At 54.0% G+C, this 20,377-nt stretch overlaps 4 protein-coding genes across 4 annotated transcripts; 2 read left to right on the top strand and 2 right to left on the bottom strand.

The window, feature by feature from the left end:
• Positions 1-2,362: 2,362 nt before the first annotated feature.
• Positions 2,363-4,432, top strand: N0V96_005469 (uncharacterized protein; the record flags this gene model as incomplete). Its single annotated transcript, XM_053197476.1, has 1 exon — positions 2,363-4,432. The coding sequence occupies one exon, from the start codon at positions 2,363-2,365 to the stop codon at positions 4,430-4,432; it is 2,070 nt and encodes a 689-aa protein (XP_053045016.1).
• Positions 4,433-12,753: 8,321 nt separating this feature from the next.
• ERG13 (3-hydroxy-3-methylglutaryl coenzyme A synthase) lies at positions 12,754-14,532 on the top strand (the record flags this gene model as incomplete). Its single annotated transcript, XM_053197477.1, has 4 exons — positions 12,754-12,813; positions 13,075-13,177; positions 13,240-14,330; positions 14,395-14,532. The coding sequence occupies 4 exons, from the start codon at positions 12,754-12,756 to the stop codon at positions 14,530-14,532; spliced, it is 1,392 nt and encodes a 463-aa protein (XP_053045017.1).
• Positions 14,533-15,113: 581 nt separating this feature from the next.
• On the bottom strand, positions 15,114-16,697 carry N0V96_005467 (uncharacterized protein; the record flags this gene model as incomplete). Its single annotated transcript, XM_053197478.1, has 1 exon — positions 15,114-16,697. One exon carries the CDS (start codon positions 16,695-16,697, stop codon positions 15,114-15,116), a length of 1,584 nt encoding a protein of 527 aa, XP_053045018.1.
• Positions 16,698-17,746: 1,049 nt separating this feature from the next.
• On the bottom strand, positions 17,747-19,277 carry N0V96_005466 (uncharacterized protein; the record flags this gene model as incomplete). Its single annotated transcript, XM_053197479.2, has 2 exons — positions 17,747-18,461; positions 18,517-19,277. The coding sequence occupies 2 exons, from the start codon at positions 19,275-19,277 to the stop codon at positions 17,747-17,749; spliced, it is 1,476 nt and encodes a 491-aa protein (XP_053045019.2).
• Positions 19,278-20,377: the final 1,100 nt, after the last annotated feature.

Raw genomic sequence — 20,377 nt, 5'->3', positions numbered from 1 at the left:
TCTAGTAGCCGGTCGAGCGGTCGGCTCCGGAGGGAGCAGCGGGGTTCGGGCGGAGGCCGGCATCGGTTCCCGGTGCCGCCCGTGTCGTATCAGCCTCCTCCCCTCCTCCTCCGTTCAACCACCCACCGCCTCCGCCTCCACCCGGTATGGCTCCCGGACCCGGGTTTCCCATGTACGATGATGAGCCTGCCTTTTTCGATATGGATCCTGGGTATCACCAGCCTCCTCCCGCGGCAGCCTTCGGCGGCGGCGGCGGTGATGCCGGTTTTGTGGATCTTAATGCCGGAGGCGGAGGTGGTGGTGGTGGTCCTCACTTCCCTGGCAACCCTGGCAAGTACGATGATTGGGAAGATTGAGTCTGTTTTTGCTGGTCTCTGGGACACTGTGTGTTCTTACTTACGCGGTCACGATTCTTGTACGGACATACGGGCAGGCGGCTGGTCTTTTCTTCTTTTTGGGCTTCGATTGACGATCGATGTTGGCGTTTGACAACAAAAACACACTCACACACACACACAGACACACACTACCTACAGGACTTCCCCTCCCCTCCAATTGTACCCAGAACATTTTTCGAAGGGAAAGACAGGACCTTCAAGTAAATTGGGGAGGGTGTCTAATGAATTATGATAGCTTGCTCTTGTCTAATGATATCACCAGAGAATATAAGATTTTAATGTCGATGTTCAACCCCCCATATGAATCTACATCCACGCAGCATGCCCAAAATCGAAGCCGTGACCAACCTTACCCCTGAATGTTACAATTGAAGAACAATGAACACGGATCAACCCCTGGATCAGCGGGGACACGAATCCTGAGGAAGTACCAGACGAATTAGAGAGAAGCCAAAGCAGGGTGTCTTGAGACTTCGTCGTGACTGTTCGCAGAGGCAATGTGCCTACCTACTTCAGTGATGTCATCTTGTGCAAACTCCCGATGAATTATATTACCGACAGTTAAAGGCAAGGAAACGGCATCGATGCAGATACCTACCGGTTCTGCGTCATTCGGGGAAGCCGCTGTAGCTAAGGCTCGAAAGTGTGGCTGAGCACTTCTGCGCTGTCCCTCGGCTCTCTGGAGTCTGGACCACAGCCACACACAGACTTCGCAGTTGGCCTCAATCCATGCATTTCACAGTGCACCCCGTCCAAATTGTCTTGATCCTGCATCTCCGGCTCTGCAACTTGTGCTGCAATTGCTTCTCAGCCGCAATGTGAAGTCGCATTCTGGATGGTGGGGATTCTCCTTTTCCCTAAGTTGGCACATCGTAAACTGCAGTACTTGCATATAGAAAAAAAAAAAACCCTCGGCCTCCGCCACCTTTGATGTGTCGTGCAGGAAAATCTACCGCAGTCTGGTGTCAATGTGGAAGTCTCGTTTCGCAAGCCAATCAACGTCTGGTCGACCCAATTCGAGCAAATTCGTTTGTTCGTAGACGCAGGTCTCACTGCTACACTTCCTTCCCCATCTCCCAATCGTTCCATTGGCTCACGAGGACCACCTTCACTTGAACCACTCATCTATCCCCATACTTTGATGACTGCATATGAACACCAACGTAGCTGTCTTACTTAACCCAGATTCCATTCCAGAAAGCTAAGTGGCTCAACCATATCCACCTTAGACCTTCCTTGGGCCGCACATTTCCGGCCGTCCAAGGAAACCCGGGGCCTTCTTCCCCAGATCAGGTTCCATGCCCATCACTCAGCCTTACACGTCCCAAGAGTCCTTAGCCGCAGGCAGCAAATGTTGCCTAGCATTTAGCGTCAAGTCCTAACTGTTGTTTCCCCAGAAAAAATTGCCCCTCAAGGTTATAGCAGGACTTAGTTTTACGACTTTCCCGACCTCACCGCTATCCTAGCGCGGCCGGAGTGACTCAAACCATGCTTTTCACGCCTTCTCCGTTACAGGCGGCCTCAGCGACCCATCTCAATTCCCATGTGCTGACGACCTAAGTTTACTGGGCCGGCTATGCTAATTGGTGTGTGATGTGGTCCAGCAAACTTGCCCGCATATTGCATGTGGTGGTTGCAGAGACCCTTACCTCACTGGCTAGAGTTATGGTCACGAACGCCTCGTTGACGTGGTTGCCTCCCAAGTGAATGGGTGTGTATCTTCGTCTGTAATTCGACTATATAAAATAGCAAGTGTCTCGCACATTCAGAACTCGGGAATCTCACACACATCACTAGCTCGACATCTCCTTATTTCTCTACCTTATAATATATAAGAGAAAGCATCTCAACCGTCTAAATCTCTTACCATCAACGAGATATCCCAGCCCAACCAGACCGTTTGTATAAATAGACTGACATTGTTTCCCCTCGAGCTGGCCTCATTCTCTCAGCTTTTAAAGACAATGGACACAATAACAGATACCGGCTACGCCGACCCTATCAACACCTCATCCAGCACAGCTCAGCCTCCTCCCCAACTGGCACTGCTGGACTTCTTCTTCCCGGGCTTCAGCGTCTTCACGACAGCCTTCCAAAAGTACCTCGGCATCGACCTCAATGTCTACATCCCCCTGGTGATCCTCTGTGGCGGCGCCACCTTTGCCTGGAGGTACTTTAGCGAGTACCTCTGGGAAAAGGTCGAGAAGCACCTCATGTCGACAGTCGAAGTCCGCACCGACGACGAGATCTACAACATCCTCATGTCTTGGGTCGCCGCCCAAAAGTTTGCCAAGAACTCGCGGCGTTTCGTTGTTAACACCAACCTGAGCTCCCGTTCCTGGTTCCTCTGGCGCTGGGACGACGAAGAGGAGGAGTCGGACGAGTCCTCGGACGGCGGCCTCGTCGAGATCTCGGGCCAGAAGAAGAAGCCCCTCGCCTACACGCCCAGCTTCGGCAGCCACTCGTTCTGGTACCGCGGCCACCTGCTCCTCTTCAAGCGCAGCCAGAACCGCGAGCAGGCCTCCTACCTCGTCGTCAGCGAGCGCGAGGAGATTAGCCTCTCGTGTTTCGGCCGCAACCCTTGGGTCCTCAAGGAGCTCCTCCAGGAGGCCCGCGCAGAGTACCTCAAAAAGGACTCGCAAAAGACTATGATTTACCGCGGCAGCACCCGCGCCGGCACCACGGAGCCCACATGGCAGCGGTGTATGGCCCGCACCTCCCGGCCCTTCTCGACCGTCATTCTCAACGAGAAGACCAAGAAGGAGCTCGTCGACGACGTCGCTGACTATCTCTCCCCCGTGACTCGCAAGTGGTACTCGAACCGCGGCATCCCCTGGCGCCGCGGTTACCTCCTGACGGGGCCTCCTGGTACCGGCAAGTCCTCGCTCTCACTCGCCCTGGCTGGCTTCTTCAAGATGCGCATCTACATCGTGAGCCTGAGCTCCATCTCGGCCAACGAGGAGAACCTGGCCACCCTGTTCGCCGAGCTGCCCCGGCGATGCGTCGTCCTTCTCGAGGACATTGATACCGCCGGCCTGACGCACACCCGTGAGAACGTCACCGGGACCGGTAGCGATGCCGTGGACGCCAAGGACGGAGGCGACATGGTGCCCGGCCAGCTGACCGTGGGCAACGGCGCCAACAACACCAGCGGCCGCCTCTCTCTGTCCGGCCTGCTCAACATCCTCGACGGCGTCGCCAGCCAGGAGGGCCGCGTCCTGATTATGACCACCAACCACGTCGAGAAGCTCGACAAGGCCCTCATCCGCCCCGGCCGCGTTGACCAGATTGTAAAGTTCACCTTGGCCGACGGCGAAATCATTGGCGCCATCTTCCGTGCCATTTACGCACCCCTTGAGGGCGACGAGGACATTGCCGCGCAGCCCCTCCAAGAGCACAAGCAACTGGTCGGTGACACTCTTGAGGACAACGACGACGACGAGAAGAAGAAAAAGCTTGCCGAGCAAGCCGCCGCCCGCACCGCAGAGATCGTCGCCGCCGTCGAGGCCCTCTCCGAGACCTTCGTCGCCCGCATCCCCGCGCACGAATTCAGCCCCGCCGAGATCCAGGGGTACCTCATGAAGCACAAGCGCAGCGCCGAGGCCGCGGTCGCGGGCGCGGCGGAGTGGGTGACGGAGACGCGCAAGGAGAAGAAGGAAAAGGAGCTCAAGGCCGCCGAGGAGAAGCGGGCGGCCGAGGCCAAGCAGAAAGAAGAAGAGGAGAAGAAGCGCAAGGAGGAGGCCGAGGAGAAGGAGAAGGAGGCCAAGGAGAAGCGCAAAGAGGAGAGGGAGAAGAAGCGCAAGGCGGAGAAGAAGAAGAGTAAGCGGAATAAGAATAAGGAGGCGGCTTCTTCTGATTCATCCTCTTCCGACTCGGATTCTGGCTCCGGATCGGAATCGGAGGCCCCCGTTAAGGGTTCGGAGAAGAAGACGGCGGAGGAGCCGGTCGTGGTCTCGGGGGCCAAGGCCGAGCACGGGGCTGAGGATGTCACGCAAAAGCGAGACTCGGGTTACGGTACTCCAGTGGAGGTTTGAGAAAGTTGGGGCCCTGCATTACCAAGGATTTGAGGAGTTTGTTTCTTTCCCGTATCTGTATACTTGTTCTTTTGCATTTACCGGCGTCCGGGCGGCCGGTTTAGATGGGGAGATCCGGAGGGGAACTGCGATCCCATGTCATAGCGTTATTTCTTCAAGGGGTTTCAATTTGATGTCATCAAACTTATAGAGAAAGGCATGGTTCATGTTCATCTTCAAATACCAAACAATAGGCCAATGTATAAGCCATAAAACATGAATATAAGAAGATTGTGATTGTCAAGGAATCATCTAGACTATTGAACAAAGTAAATGACATTGCAACGGTGGCTAGACATGAACGTCTTCGTATACGTTAGCGTCTTGACTAACTCACGCTCTGGCTGCCATCAATGACTGACAGCTGTGTGCTCGGTCATTGCATCAGCTTAGTTAGTTTAGACGTCGGAGGCACAGCCTGATTGCTCGAGCACTCTTGTCTCCTCTAGATCCTACCTTGTAGGGTGGGCGCATCCGGCCGGCCTGAAGATATCGTCACTCGTCGTAGAATACTCGTCTCACCGACAGCCTTCTACTAAGATTACCACAGCTTCAAGAACCAGAAACTCAAAACATACGACACTGTTCTGGGTAATATTGTGAACACATTGGGCAAATATTTTCTGTCAGGCCGTATTCCGGACCAGACAGCTTTTTCAAATTCCGCAACGGCCTTAGGAGTAGGCAAGTAAAAAAGATCCTCTCATATTTTCTTTCAAGTGAATTCGTAGACGATCTTCTTACAAAAATTGGTTCCATAACTCAGGCACGACAACGAATCAATGCTCGTCTAAGCTATTTCTTCTGACCTTCTATAAGCTTGCGCGGTTCAGAGAGCTTCAATGTTTCTACGTGAAAACACTCGTCTCGTATCTCCATATTGAGCTTAGAAGTAAGAGAGAAGGGCAAAGGCTGCGATACATGCTCGTCAGATTTCTACTTCGAAGGGTGTCCTCGCCGTCCTTACACCAGCGTGAGGTTCACATAAAATTAGTCCATTGGCAAAGGATCGCCAGAAATCCGATCGATCCTGAGCCTAACAGCAGCATGGTACTTCTCTTGTATCCATACGTCTGCTTGCTCGAGTGTCATTCCACTTCGGATGGCTTGGAGAAGATGGTAAGTTTTATCACCGATAACCAGATTGTATAATCTTCATCAGGCTTCTTAGACCCACTGTGATACAGACCAGAGTCTTCGGGCCCGCAGAACTGGTTCCTTAGAACATGAGGCAGGTCTAGTCGGAACAGGTGCTTAATAAGATCCAAATTGGCGGAAAGCTCATCGACCAATTTACACCTTTCAGCAAGCAAGCAAACTAGGTATATAGTGACAGGGACATGCATTCTATATCACATATCTGTTGTTGGGAGGTACGATACATTAATGAAAGAAAGGAACTTTGTGAGATATATTGCCGGAGGCCTTTTCACAACAATTCGCAATACTATGCCTTTCATGAGAAGGCTTGATAGTATCTCTGTAGTTTCGAGTGTGAACGACCCTTTCGTATATTTGCAAACTCACTTTGTTCCCTCGTAATGTTGAGCCGATAACGAAAAGGCGAGATTGGGACTGACTGCAGTAGTGTGCGTAATACCCTGCTTTTCTACCGAAGCCTCTCTAGCTTGTGACCAGCGTATCTTGGCAGTGCTTGGCTAACTTGCGTAACTCCTACCAGGCTGCTATCTCATTTCGAGCTTTACAACCACACGTAGTCCGCGATCCTTCTGTATTCAGACGTCGGCCATATGGTGATGATGATGATGATGATGATGATGATGGAGTATCAATAAGGGTAAGAATAATATTTCCTGGATTCCTATCGACAATACGTAGACGAGATTATCTATCGTGAGGAATTTGCCGACCCTATAAGAAATGACCAGCCAACTCCGAGTGGTATATAAATATCAATGAATGACTCTGCCTAGGCTTCTATCTACTTATATCTTGCTATAACGTTTTCTGTCCACTCTAGAGCAACGATCATGGGCCAATGATCAAGAAGCCAAAGCGTCAGCAATCGTCCGCGGCTGCCAGCTGTCGAAGCCACCCACTTTTGGTTGATACTGGGATATCGCAGGCGCCGCAGTCGCCGAATCCTTCCTTCAGCCCCATGAGAGGATCGACACTGACAAGAACAACACCTGCGATGTCAACGCCTTCGAGACATTGGACCGGGGGAGACAGATACAAGTACACGAAGACATTGTCGGCCGAATTGCCCAGCTATCTAGAGTATATCCTCAAGACCGAGTACGGAGAACGTCCAGGGAACCTAGCCACCAACGAAGCGACGGCAAACTCGCCGAAGCAGATGCCGCACCTTCTGTACCGGGCTGACATCGCCAATCTCACCAGGAGCTTGTAGGCGGTCCCCATGGATCAACCGCGTAGCAGCGACCCCGAGAATAACCGCAACAAAAAGACGTTCACGCAGGGGGCGAGCGTTCGGGACTATGGCCTTGATACGAGTGCGGTGGGCATGGTCTCGCCGTTCCCGTGGCAGTAGTGGTGCTAGGACTAGGCCTGTATCTTCACAACTATCGTCTTGACGAGGCAGAGGCCGTTGCTGAACGATTCTCTTCTCGCTCTGTTGTTCTATCCTCTGAGAGGCTGGGAGAGATATGAAATCTATGTGGAGGGAGCACAGACGCTACAGAAGCTTGCGGGAAGCCTGCTTGGGAGTCTTGAGACTGATAAGGGCCAGTACAAAATTGACAAGCATAAAAGTGTTGCCAAAGGAGAATCGAAAGGGAAGTCCAATGGGGGGGGGGAGCAGCATGGGGCCTGAATCTTATAAGTCGACCTAGCGCTGCCATCATTTCGAGTTGCTATGTTCCACGTCTCTGAGACATTTGAGATTTATCCATTCATGTTTTACCGTACAGCAGTCTAACAATGAGTTCTCGAGGGCCAGGCAAAATATGCGTGGAAAATGCAATAGGATGTGAGGTGTGAATGGCTGCTCTGACTGGGACAGCATTCCCCGAGAGATGGATCACGAAAACAGTCAAAAACATCAAAACATACAACACCAGGTATTCGCTGGTCGTCACCGACCCAACTACTAATCCGGCCCTCATTGGCTTATCTATGGGAGAGCGGACGGGATCCCGAGTTTTCCAATGGGTATGGTCGTATGTGGAAAATCGGCAATGCTAAGTTGAGTATATCCCCAAGCTGTAGCATTGAGTCACAGCTGTAGTCTGCGCTGAGGGTTTGGAAGGCTAATGCTGACAACAACTTCGTAGCAGGCTTCTGGAAGCAGTCACTGGAACGGGCAAGATGCAACTCCGGGGTCTCAGCGGCAAAGAAGCGGGCCAGCTAAAGCAGAGTGTCATCATCAATGGTTCGATAAACCTTGGATGGGGTGTGTCCCAGATGCATGTGGTTCCCGAGCTAATAGAACGGGGACACAATACATCTGAAAGGTTTCAAGGGCAAGATCTTCAGACGATGAAAAGATGCCCATGTCCGTGCCGAGCATGCGTCTCTGCCTCACCTTGCCGTGCTGTACATTTGATCGCTACGCAAGGAATAGCGACGGTTCCCAAACTGGAGAAAACTGGAAACTGAGGGGAAGGGCCGGACCATGCGAACCTGGGCAAGAGGGCCGATGCGAGACCGGTGCGGTGCGGTTCGGGTTGCAGGGCATGAAGAACGAGGGGTTAGAAAGAGAATTTTTTTTCCTTGGACGACGTGATGGTTGTTGCGCTCGGTCTAAGAGCCTCGGAGTTCGAGGCTGAAAAGAAGACTGCGAGAAGGGGCCAGCCGCCAACTGCTTGTGATATGTCGTTGCGCGGGGCGGTCCCATTGTGGATATCCGCCGGGAGGGGTCATCGTTCGGAGGACCGACGCGGCGATGCGAGTCGAAAGCGTGGGATGCCATACCACACCTAGGTCGCAGTCGATCCACGGAGTAACAATGGCCAGTCACTCAGTCGGAGTTCAGAGTATGGGGTTGGTGAGAGAGAGATGGAGTGCAAGGATGTGATCCCCAGAAAAGGTCTCACGTCTCTTTTTTATTCCCTCTTTCTTCTTACGTTCCGATGTACATACGTCTGGCGAGGTGAAACTGTCCATTTGTGCAAGGGTCCAAATGTCAACATGCTTGCCGCTGACGAGATGCGCACATGCGGCATGAACGAAATGTTTGCGGATCTTATTTAGTTTCTTTGCTTGTCTCTGACCTCTGCGAAGTTTTGACCGGGCTTTTCAGCTGCTCCCCAACGTCGGTAGGGCGAGGACGGCAAGCTCAGCCACGATGAACGCGAACACCATCACCAATGACACGGGGTTATGGTGGTGAGAATGAAGCCTCGTAGTTGTGTTTGGAGTTTCCGCGATGTGGTGGCTTGATGACTGGCCTGCCTGTCACCCTTGGTCTTCCGCTACCCTAGCACGCCTGGTAAGCTGCTTGCTGCCCTTGCAGTTCTGCAGTCAGACGCATGTGCCTGTGCCTTTTTGTGTTCCCATAAAGACTCTTCCGTGCCTGTGCCTGTGCCTGTGCCTGTGCCCGCTCTAGCTGCTTGGTAAATGGTATTGGTAGTCCGACTAGGCAAGTTCCTGTCGGTGGAAAGCAAATTGGAAAATGTCAATATCGGGATGCATGGCCGTTTTGCATCAAGCTAGACTAAACAAGCTTAGCGAGTCAACGCCAGAGATGATTGTGGTGTTGTTGAAGATGGAGCTATCAAACGATGAATCGTCAACGAGCAGAAGACGCTATTCCCAATCAGGACTTTACCAAATCAACTGCAGTTCTGGACGCACGCCTCGGGGCAAGCGCAGCGTCTCATCCTGGTAGACGCCCTGGCGAAGTTCGGGAACCTGAGAAGCCAGGCGCACCTACTGCGCAGTATATGCCGCTGAGTGAAAGAATTCTTCTCTGTAGCTGCCGTCGTTGCAGAAAAGCGCCCAAGAGTATCCGCAATCTTTCCGCAACTGGTGGGGTCATGCGATTCGCCTTCCGTGACAAAGTGAGAGATGAGGGGCAGAGGCGAGCGAATATTGCCCTGACGTAAGATGCCCTGCCCTACCAAAACTTTCCTTCCTTGACGAGAAACAGCAGGAGTGTGGCGCGGGGTCTTTTTACTGAGGGACATCGAACTGACGCCTAACGAATGGGTCTTGTTGTCGTTCGAGCTTGAGTTGCTGTTTGACGACTGGTTTTTTGAACCTGGGTTGAATTTCCTGCTTCAATGACCAAAATCACGAGTAGAATAATGAATAAGCGCCTCAAGGCTGCTGATTGCGCTCCTCGGATGGCTGGCTTGTACCGCCTGTTCAGCCTATTCGACCCTTGAACTTCTTCTACCTGCCATGGCATGCAGCATGCTTCTAATTGCCGCGTTGCTGGCCTCAAGAAGCGTCTGCGGCCCGGTCCAGTGGATCCTCAATATATGGAACACGAAGCATTCTCGGAGCACTAGAAGTAAAGTACAAGGCCTGCCATGTTATCAAGTACCTTGATCTCTGCATCTCTCCGTGTCCTGACTCCTGCCAGCCTTCTTGTCACTTCACATGCTTTACGTCAGATACCTCCGAACTTGAGACAGGCGATGCCAAGGTACCGAAGGGGGTAACCGCGGGGCTGGAGGGGGAAAAAGTCTCTCACCACGTTGAGCCGTTTTCATGTCTCAGTGCAAGCGAGCTTGAGCTGTCTTGAGAAAGCCTTGGTGGCCTTTTCAGATACTCTCTTTGCTTGCCATAAGGGAGCTATCCGTCATGCCAGGCTGTTGCCGCCGATAGTCGGATAGACAGGCATCAAACGCTTCGTTCCGAGATGCCGCCCGTCTTGCTTTGGCCATGTTGCGATCCAGCCCTGAGCCAAAGCTGAGAAGAGAAACAGGACGGAAGACTCTTTTTTCGTCTGTTCGAAAATTTCATCACTCCGATGGAGCAAAGTGTGTGTGAGAGCCCAGCAAGGTACAGCTGGGTACTTGTCGCAAGTCGAACTTGCCTCTTGAGAGTATCCATCAAAATGGTACCTTTGATGGAGGGGCAGATTGATAAGGTACCTTTTGGCTTTCGGCCCCGCTTGACTGTACTTGAACCCCACCAAATGTTCCGAATGAGGTGGGCGAAGACGATGCGAGAATGTCGAGCCAGGTACGTACCGATGGACGGAGGTGGCGAGGGGGACCCGGGCGGGAAACGCCATTTCCCATCTTTTGATGGTGATGGTACCGTAAGTAAGATTTGCTTCCTTCTCACCGGGCACACAACGGAAGGTAAGGTGGTGAGGTGAGGTACCTGCCCACCCACACATCAGAGCAGAGCACCGTCCCCCCTCCAACTCGATCCATCAATCATTCAGCAGCAGCACCACGAGTGTGTTTCTTCCTGCATGTTTCTTGTCAGTCTGGCATTGTGCTTGTACGACCTGACTGCGTTCCGGACGCAGGGTCCGTAGCAACCTTATCTACTTGACCAGGCCTACCGGGGTCCTCTATTCTTCCGTTGTGTTGATGATTGTTGCTGTGTGACGCTTCAGCTCAAGCAATACAATACCGACCAGATACTTTGGCGAGCGAGGAAACATGGCAGCCGACTCAATAGGCCCAACAGACCATCCAACTGACTTTTCAGGGTTGTCGGGTGTCTCAATTTCCCCCTGGCGCGATATGTCGTTGATCTCTCGCCTCACCTGGGCATGTAGCTAGCTGCTAATTACTTTAGCTTATAGAGAACGTTTGCTACACCTCGTCATGCCACTGCTAAAACAAACAAGACAGTTCTTCAACCGCCAAGGCAAACGTGTGCTAGTGCAGACCGAGGTCAAGTGAGATACGCCAAGTTTGCGAATGCGCCGAGTCCGAAGTCGAGGCAATGGAAGGCAAGAAGAGGAAGGGTCGTTGGCGCAGCACCAGATAAGCATGATAACGATAGCGGTACCTTGTCTCCAAGGGTCCTGGCTTCCAATCTTAATTGTTCGGAATACGGCAACATCATCACATTGTTCAGTCAAGAATACCAGAGAGCAAGCAACCCGGTATTGAAGAGTGATATAGGCAGACCATCACGCAGACAGCTTGGGGCAAGACGAAGTACGGATACATGCGCTCATTCGGAGGGATAAATCTTCGGAAACCTGGATCAGGCTGGGCATTGCACCGACTTGACTGCGCGCCCAGCCCGCACAATCCCTCTTCCCCAACCCAAGCCACCGGTTGTCACACAAGTCCAGGTCGCACACTGCCAGTCTGCGCCGCCACCGCCGGTGTTCGTTCCTGGGCTCTCTCCCATCGGCGTTTTCGGGTGTCTCGTTACTGTTACTGTCCCAGGAAGGTAATGCAGACGGGCAAAGTGAAAGGTCTTTCCTGTCCAAGGTCAACGCCGGACAACGGCCAGCGGACAGCTATACTTGGCCTGGGATGTGGCTACTTGTTGATGCGCGTCCAGTTCCAGTCGCAGTCGTAGTCGCAGTTCCGACCAAAAAACTTGTACCCGTAGCGCCAGTCCCCTCACATCCCGCGTCCATAAAGTAGTCGGGTGTACATCCATCCCCTCCATGGACCATGGACCTTGGACCATGAACCTGTGGTGTATGAGTATGACTATGATCCCACCCTTCAACGGATACCTAGCTCGTTTTCGCCCTTGGTCAATGGTCTGGCTGTATGGTGTGTTGCGACGTCAGTGGGGATTTAATATTAAATCACTCCCCCGTACCTTTTTTTTGCCTATGCCGCCGTTAGTCTGCTCCTATCATCTGCAGAGCTGTGGGAATAAACAGAAGAAGAGAATTAAAATAAAAAAAAGATAAACGCCCCTTCCACCACGGCACCACCTCGACCTCTGGACCCTCTTCTTGCTGTCACTGCTACTGCTGCCTCCCGTTCGTCTCCGTCCCAACATCTTTTTACCCACAGCCTCCCTCTCCTGATTTCTTATCATTCATAGCTTCCTCCCTCCTGCTCTTCTTCTTCTTCCTACTCCTTCCTGCTCTTCCTTCCTCGTCCTCCTCATCCTCCCAAACTCTCTCCAACACACACTTTGGTCCTTCACCGAGAGACGACCATCCTCTACCAATAGGTGCGTTGGGCCTGAATTCACTGCCCCTCCCCCTCTTCTTCCCGTCCCCTCCTTGGTGCTGGAACATCCTTGTCCTGATTCTGCACGTTGGGCACCTTTGGCGACCTGTTTGCCAGGCGTGTTGAAACGGCGGTGAATGGTGTTTGGGAGTTCAAAAATAAGTCTTTGTGGCTAAATCTTCAGTCTTTCGTAGACTTCAATTCTCCCATATCACAGTCTATTCGATCGCGCCGCCCAAAATGGCTTCCAGACCTGAGAACATTGGCATCAAGGCCATCGAAATTTACTTCCCCAACCAGGTTGGTCTCACCATGCTTTTTTTTTGCGCCACCACCACCGCCAAATTGCTGGAAGAGGTAGAACGAAAGGGGAGAGAAAAAAAAAATCCGCGCTCTGCCCCTCAGCGCCGAAATCGCAATCCACACGCCAGCACTGCCAGAATTACCCCTCCTCAATCTCCCACCCCAGGCTCGAGCGGGTCAAACAGCCGCTCCTTGTTGAAGCTCTCACAAGAAGATTCTGAGAGCATCGTACTGACCTATCTGCTTCCCGTCGTCTAGTATGTCGAGCAAACCGAGCTTGAGACTTTTGATGGCGTCAGCGCCGGCAAGTACACCATCGGCCTTGGCCAGACCAAGATGGCCTTCTGCGACGACCGCGAGGGTGAGCTCCGTCTGCTTCTCCCCAAACCCGGTGCTTACTCTAATCTGTCGCGCTTTTTGAAGATATCTACTCCTTCGCTTTGACCGTCACCTCCAACCTGATCAAGAAGTACAACATTGACACCAACTCCATTGGTCGCCTCGAAGTCGGCACTGAGACTCTCCTGGACAAGTCCAAGTCTGTCAAGACTGTGCTCATGCAGCTCTTCGGCGAGAACACCAACATCGAGGGTGTCGACACCGTCAACGCCTGCTACGGAGGTACCAACGCCTTCCTTAACTCTGTCAACTGGATCGAGTCTTCCGCCTGGGACGGCCGTGATGCCATTGTCGTCGCTGGTGACATTGCCCTCTACGCCAAGGGCAACGCCCGCCCCACTGGAGGCGCTGGCGCAGTCGCTATGCTTGTTGGCCCCAACGCTCCCGTTGTTTTGGAGCCCGGTCTGCGTGGTACCTACATGTCCCACGTCTACGATTTCTACAAGCCCGACCTCACCAGCGAGTACCCCTACGTTGATGGTCACTACTCCCTGACCTGCTACACCAAGGCTCTGGATGCTGCCTACCGCGAGTACAACAAGCGTGAGGCCAAGCTCGCTAAGGCCGCCAACGGCCACGCCAACGGCAACGGAGCCACCAACGGAGAGTCCAAGATCCCCAAGACCAGCCTCGACAGATTCGACTACTTCTCCTTCCACGCCCCCAATTGCAAGCTCGTTGCCAAGTCGTACGCTCGCCTGCTTTACCACGACTACCTCGCCGATGCCGACTCACCCGTCTTCGCCGAGGTCGCCCCCGAGCTCCGCGACATGGACTACGAGAAGTCGCTGACTGACAAGGTCGTCGAGAAGACCTTCATGGGTCTCACCAAGAAGAAGTACCAGGAGAGAGTCGCTCCCGGTGCCCAGGTCGCCACTCTCCTCGGCAACATGTACTGCGGTTCCGTTTGGGGCGGTATTGCCAGCTTGCTCTCCTACGTGGACGCTGCCACTCTCAAGGACAAGCGCGTTGGTGTCTTCAGTTACGGCTCCGGTCTGGCTGCCAGCTTCCTGTCTTTCCGCATCAACGGAGACGTCACTCCTCTCGCTAAGGTTCTCGACATTCCCGCCAGACTCGAGGCCCGCACCAAGCTTGCCCCTGAGACCTACGAGGCTGTAAGCAATTTCTTCTCCCAACGGAATGCCTCTAAGCGAAAATTTACTGACAATATTCCTCCAGTTCTGCGACCTCCGTCACCAGGCTCACCTCCAGAAGGACTTCACCCCCAAGGGTGACGCCTCCACCATCACCCCCGGTACATACTACCTGGAGAAGGTCAACGACAAGTTCCAGCGTTCCTACAGCGTCAAGGCATGAAACCGACAATGACTTTTTTGATCTTGGAATTGCGAAACAAATAGAGGTGGCTGCATAGATCTTGCGACATCATGATGACTGAAGGAGCATGGGCCAGCATTACGTAGTTTAATCAGAGGAGGAAATACAGAGACGCCGCCGGCCACGACAGACGGAGATTCTGCCGTGAGAGAAAGGAAATGGCGCTTGGAATGCACCTCGCAATGGGGGCATTGTATATACAGGGCCAGATAGCCGTATTTGAGCGTCCCTTAGGACGAATGAAGCTGGAAGAATAGACGAATGAATTGAATCATGCCATATCACTCCCATAATCTCGTGTGGCCAAGTCCACGTGGTAAATATTCCAAAAGTTCGTTTTTATAATCCCGTCTCTATGCCAAAATGCTGAAGCGCCCCCTTTTGCGGTTGGCTGTGATGCTGATGATGCTACACTACTGATACATGCCACGCATGGCAATCTATGGGTAATATACGCGGCCGTTCCCAACATGATCTACGCCCGACATGAGAATCACGAGTTACATCCATTATATGGTGCGGCCTCACCTTCTTACTCGTACAGTTCTACCCTCTCCTCTTCATTTGTCACCCTTCCACTTCCACTCGGCCCGGCGGTGCAAATGGTAATCCTTGCTCTGGATAGCCTTGTAGATGCCATACAGGCCGCCAATGGGCGGCTTGGACTTGACGACGTCGCGCCAGCCCTTCTTCTCACCCTTGCGGGCCTCGACATCGACCTTGACCTTATTGTACACGGTCGGCAGCGTCGTGGCGTTATACTTTTCGCGCAGGGCTTCATACCAGCTCTTGTTGTTGTAGGCCTGCCAGAACTCGTCTTCGGTGTAGTACGTGTGCGCGTACAGCCACTTCATGCCGCCCAACTCGCGGAGCTTGTGCTCGAGGGCGCGGTTCTTGGTGACGAATTCGGCCGGGTCAGAGGGGCCCCAGCCCCAGAGGCCGATGTTGAGCATCGGCTTGGGGGCCGTTACCGTGCTGCCGCTGCTGCTACCCTCAGCGGCGGGTAAGGTCTCGACCTCGCCCGTGTGCGGGTGGAACGTGGGCGGGGCGGTCTGCTTCAAGGGACAGAGCCAGAGGGGCCAGATGCCAAAGTTCTCGGCCGTGTAGTCGACGAAGCGCTCGGCATTCTTGTAGGGGAGTGCGAGGTCCTGTACGACGAAGCGGGCCGACTCGCCGCTGCCGTGGAGGGCGCGGTAGAGCATGCGCGTGTGCAGGAAATCGTCGAGGAACCAGCGGGTGAAGCGCGTAAAGGGGACGTACTTGAAGTAGTCGAAGGCGGCGGCGCCGACCCAGAAGCCGGCGCGGTCGTAGCGGAAGAGGTACTCGGCCAGGGGCACGTAGTCGACCACGGCGGACGAGGATGTCGTCGCCACCGTCGTCGCTTCACTGTTGGCGGAGCCGGCGGCGAGGGTGCGATCCTTGACGTGCAGGTAGAACCAGGGGTCCCAGGCGCCGCTGAAAGTCTGCGGCTTGCGGTCCTCGGGGATCTCGTCCGTCAGCTTGCCGGTGATGACGACGCCGTGGTCCTTGGAGAAGAGGATGCCGTCGACGTAGTCGTTTTCGGCATTGAGCGTCTCGGCCTGGACGGTTTCGACGGCCTCGGCGACGCTGTGGGTGCGGTGGTACGTCGTCTTTACGTACTTCTTGGCCTCGACGAGCTGCAGCTCAATCATGGTGGTAACACCGAGGGTGCCGACGGCTCCCGCGGCGCCGCGGAACAGGTCGGCGCGCTCGTTGGTGCGGTTGGCGCGGACTACCTGCCCGTCGGCGAGTACCATTTCGACCTCGTTGATGGTGTCGTCGAAGAAGCCGTGCTTGAAGCTCGAGGACTCGCCCGCGGTGCCGGCGTAGCCTCCGCCGGCGGTGATGCCGGGGAACTCCATGACGACGGGGGGGATGAGGCCGTGGCGGAGGGTGCCCTCGACGAGGCGGTCCATGGGGACGTTTGGCTCGACGAGGGCGGTGCGGCGGGCCTTGTTGACCTCGAGAACGCTGCCGAGGGCCGAGATGTCGACGACGCGGTCGCGGCGGAAGGGGCGGGTGCTGTTTGTCGAGCCGTGGAAGATGCGGTAGGGTTCCTTGCGGTCGAAGAAGGACCGCACCGCGGTGGCGATCTTGGAGACGGTCTTCTTGTGGCGCTCCATTGTGAGGTCGTTATTCGTCGTGCCTATACCCTATATGAATGATTCACCCTGAGCTATCTTGCCCTTGATGATTGGGTGTTTTGTGAGATCTTGGTGAGATCTCTGTGTGTTCACATCCAAAACCGGGGTGAGTGAGAATGAGATGTGAGTGAGAGCTACGTCAATGAGATTTCGGATGTGAGGTGAGATTTTTCCTAGACGTCGCGCGCCGGCGCCGCAGCGCCACGTCTTCGGGGCTGTAGGTGCCTTAGCTCACCCGCATGTACTTAATCAAGGTTCTGACAGGGGGCCCTACCTTACCCGGAAGCTCTTCGGTGCAGGGGTAGTTCCAGCCTCAGCCATTAATGCCATCTTCAACCTCTTCACTCTGAGAGATGAATCTGAAATCTGAATTATTCAACCTCCGGCCGTGGGCCGTGAGCCCGTAAGAGTGGGTGAACGAGCCTCCAGTATCACTAGATGCGGGAGCCCCTGAATTCTCGGAGAATTTCATCAAGGCGAAGGGTGACACGACGAGCTACGGCCCGATGCCGGTACAGCAAACACACATGGTGTGTGAGGTGAAATCTTTACCAAATCCGCCATCTCACCTTGCTGCACTGCAACACGGCCCGAGCATTTCCCAACTCGTCAATCGTCACGAACGCGTGGATCAGCGCACAGAAACCTCCGTATTCGTGATACACGTTTCGTTGGCTAAAAGCATCCCTCACATGTGATGTTAGCTCGTAGAACGGGGCGGACAGGAATAATCTTCTTGGCTTTAGAGACCCGTCCGCTGTTTGTTGAACGGGATGATCCCAGCACCGAGGGTAAGTAGACTCGAGTCCTATTTTTCTGTGCTGCGCAGCTCTCTTGTTTTGGTTTGTGCAATTGCTCGCCCTATTATCATTCCTTTTTTCGGGAGGCGTTTAAATAATTACATGATCTGATGTTGAATATGCAAAAAAATAAAATCATTAGTAATCTCTCCTTTCATCGAAAACCCGTAAGGCTCATCATCAGCTGTCGACGATGCGACTCTTCCACCCCTTTCTTCTTTGTGGAATCTAGAGCTTCGCCGCAGTCTCTGGCGCAGCCGCCAACGTCGTCTCCTTCTTAGCGAGAACCCTCTTCTGCACATCCTCGGCGCTCACGGCACTCAATGAGTCAAAGTCGAGAACCTCTTCCTGTAGCGTCTTGGACTTGATCGAAGTCGCCCTGGAATCGATCGTCTCCGGGCTCGTGACGGCCCTCTTCATGAAATTGGTCCACCCTTCAAAGCACCGCCTCGCATTGGGGATCTTTGTCAGGATCAGCGCGAAGCAGTGCGGCATCCCCTCGTACTCCTCAAAGACCACGGGCACGCCGTCCTGGTGCAGCTTGCGCGCCATGTACTTGTCCTCGTCCGCCAGCAGCTCCCACCCCGTGCAGATGTACACGGGCGGCGCGCCCGCCCAGCTGCGGCTCATCAGGAGCGTCACCAAGGGATGCGCGAGTAGGTCGTCGTCGGCGTACATGTTTATCCGGGGCGGTTTCGCAGGCCACGCTTCGCAGGGGGGCGGGTTGTACTTTGCGTAGACTTCGCCTGTGGGCAGGTAGTCGAATTCTCCGTTGGCGTCCCAGCTGGGCGAGCTTTGCGTAATGTCCATCCATGGTGAGTTGAGTGCGAGTCCCGCGGGTAAGGGGATTTCTCTTTCTTCGCCCAGCCAGCGAATCTTCCTGGTTTGTCTGCGCAGCTCGAGGAGGAGTTGTAGCAGAGATAGACTCAAGTTGCCCCCGGCACTACGACATTTTGGTTAGCACGCCAAGTTTCTCCTGACACTTGAGATTTGCTCACCTGTCTCCAGCAACGACAATATGTTTTGGGTCGACTGCTTGGTGGTAGGCATCGGGTGGCGGGTATAGCAGAGTCAAATAGGAAACCAAGGCATCTAGCAGAGCCGAAGGGAAAGGGTTCTGCGGAGCCAAGCGGTACCGAACCGAGTACACACGGCCTCCAGTCAACTTGGCAATCTTCTTCGTAGCTGGCCGGTGAGTCGCCGGGTCGCAGAGATAGTACGCTCCTCCGTGAAGGTACAAAACCGTCAGCGGGCTGGTAACCTCCTTCTGTAGCTTCTCAAACTTGTCCTTCTCCCCGATTGCGGGTGGCCGCTCCTCTTCGGTCGCACCAGCACGGTAGCCCGTCCACTCGGCCTCTACTGGCACGATATCCGGCAATCGCAGCTTGAGTTCTGGCGTGTTCGGGGCCCTGGTTGACTGTATGACTCCGATGATGGCATCGCGCACGTCGGTTTCTGGCGGCACGGGGCTAGCGTATGTGGCAACCCATATTCTCCCCTTGACGCCGCTATCACGGTTGGCGAGCTTTTGTGTGGACGTGATAGAGCGCAGCTTGGCTGGCTGAAGGTATGAACGTAGCACCGAGATGATGAGGTCGCTCCGCAGATCCAGGTACTGAGACGACTTTGACAAGTGTAGAACATGAAGCAGTGCTACCCGTGTTATCAAGGGCACCTTGGGCAGCAATGACAACAGCAACTTGAACTGGGCAGGGTCCATGTTGAGAGGGTTCGGATAGTCGAAGGATGAGCGGGACATGGCTAAAAAAGGGGAGGGAAGGGAAGATAGGCGACGTTCTAGTCGAGGGATATATAAGAGAAGAAGAAGCGAGTGAAGGGTCGAGGCCAAGACGGCTACTATGCCTGACGTGGTTGAAACACCAGGAACAACACACGCTACGCCAGCAAAAGAAGGCTGCAATCTGTCGATAGAAGGTAGCAACGGTCAAGGGCTAGGGGTCGACAGTATGTTCAGATGAGGAGGGAATTGGTTGCGGGACCCCCCTGGACATCAAATTCGGAGCCACTTAGACTCATACGCACACCTCACCGACGGATCGGCGGTCCCTTGGGGAGGGGATGTATCTAGCCTCTAGTGTAAGAACAGGGTACCAAGGTCGAAAAGAAGACAGGGTAAGCTAAGAAAGCTTGCCGTGGGAGTGTGCGTGGCATGGATGGGAATAGCTGCTGTTGTGGGGAAAGCGGGAACGTGTTTGTACTCTGCCACGGGACGAATAGAGGATAGGAAGAACCAGAATGGAGAAGAAAACAAATGTAACGGTAACTGGATGGTAGCCCACAAGTGCCCGCGACATGAGCCAAAGTAAGAAACTAAGAAGAGTATTGGAAAATTAAAAGAAAGCCAACGAGGCTGGGGATGCGTCGTTGGCGGCCAAGGCGAGTTTACCTCTACCGCAGTAGGTGAATGGCAGACAAATCGATGACATATCGGTTAGCCCAAAAAGGTGCCTCGGTTGATGGGATTTTCCCTCGACTAATCGCTTGTGGCCATCAAACGAATGCGCGGCGGTCTAAGGCAAGTCTACCTCGCCAGGACACCGTTAGCTTCCCGCTTTAACCCTTGCATCATGTGCCAAAAGGCTACTACTGGTGTTGTATCCGTAGAGAGGGAGTTCGCCCAATTGGGGAACTACCTCATTGTCACTCCAAATTTCTTGATCCATTGGGGCTTCGGAGCAATTCCAGCAGCGATGATGGATGGAGTGGAAGGTTAGAAGAGGCCGAGGGGCCGAGGGAGGGCCACAATTGGATATGAGTGGCGCGCAGGACGACACTCACGAGGAGGCCCAGCGCAATGCGAAGGGTTCCAGAAGCCGTGAGTGGACGGCTGATGAGAAA

Source organism: Colletotrichum fioriniae (assembly GCF_027942845.1).
Source record: "Colletotrichum fioriniae strain IMI 355084 chromosome Unknown scaffold_5, whole genome shotgun sequence".
Classification (NCBI taxonomy): domain Eukaryota; kingdom Fungi; phylum Ascomycota; class Sordariomycetes; order Glomerellales; family Glomerellaceae; genus Colletotrichum; species Colletotrichum fioriniae.
The sequence above is the reverse complement of the archived record's forward strand: the minus strand, read 5'-3'. Positions and strand labels throughout refer to the sequence as shown.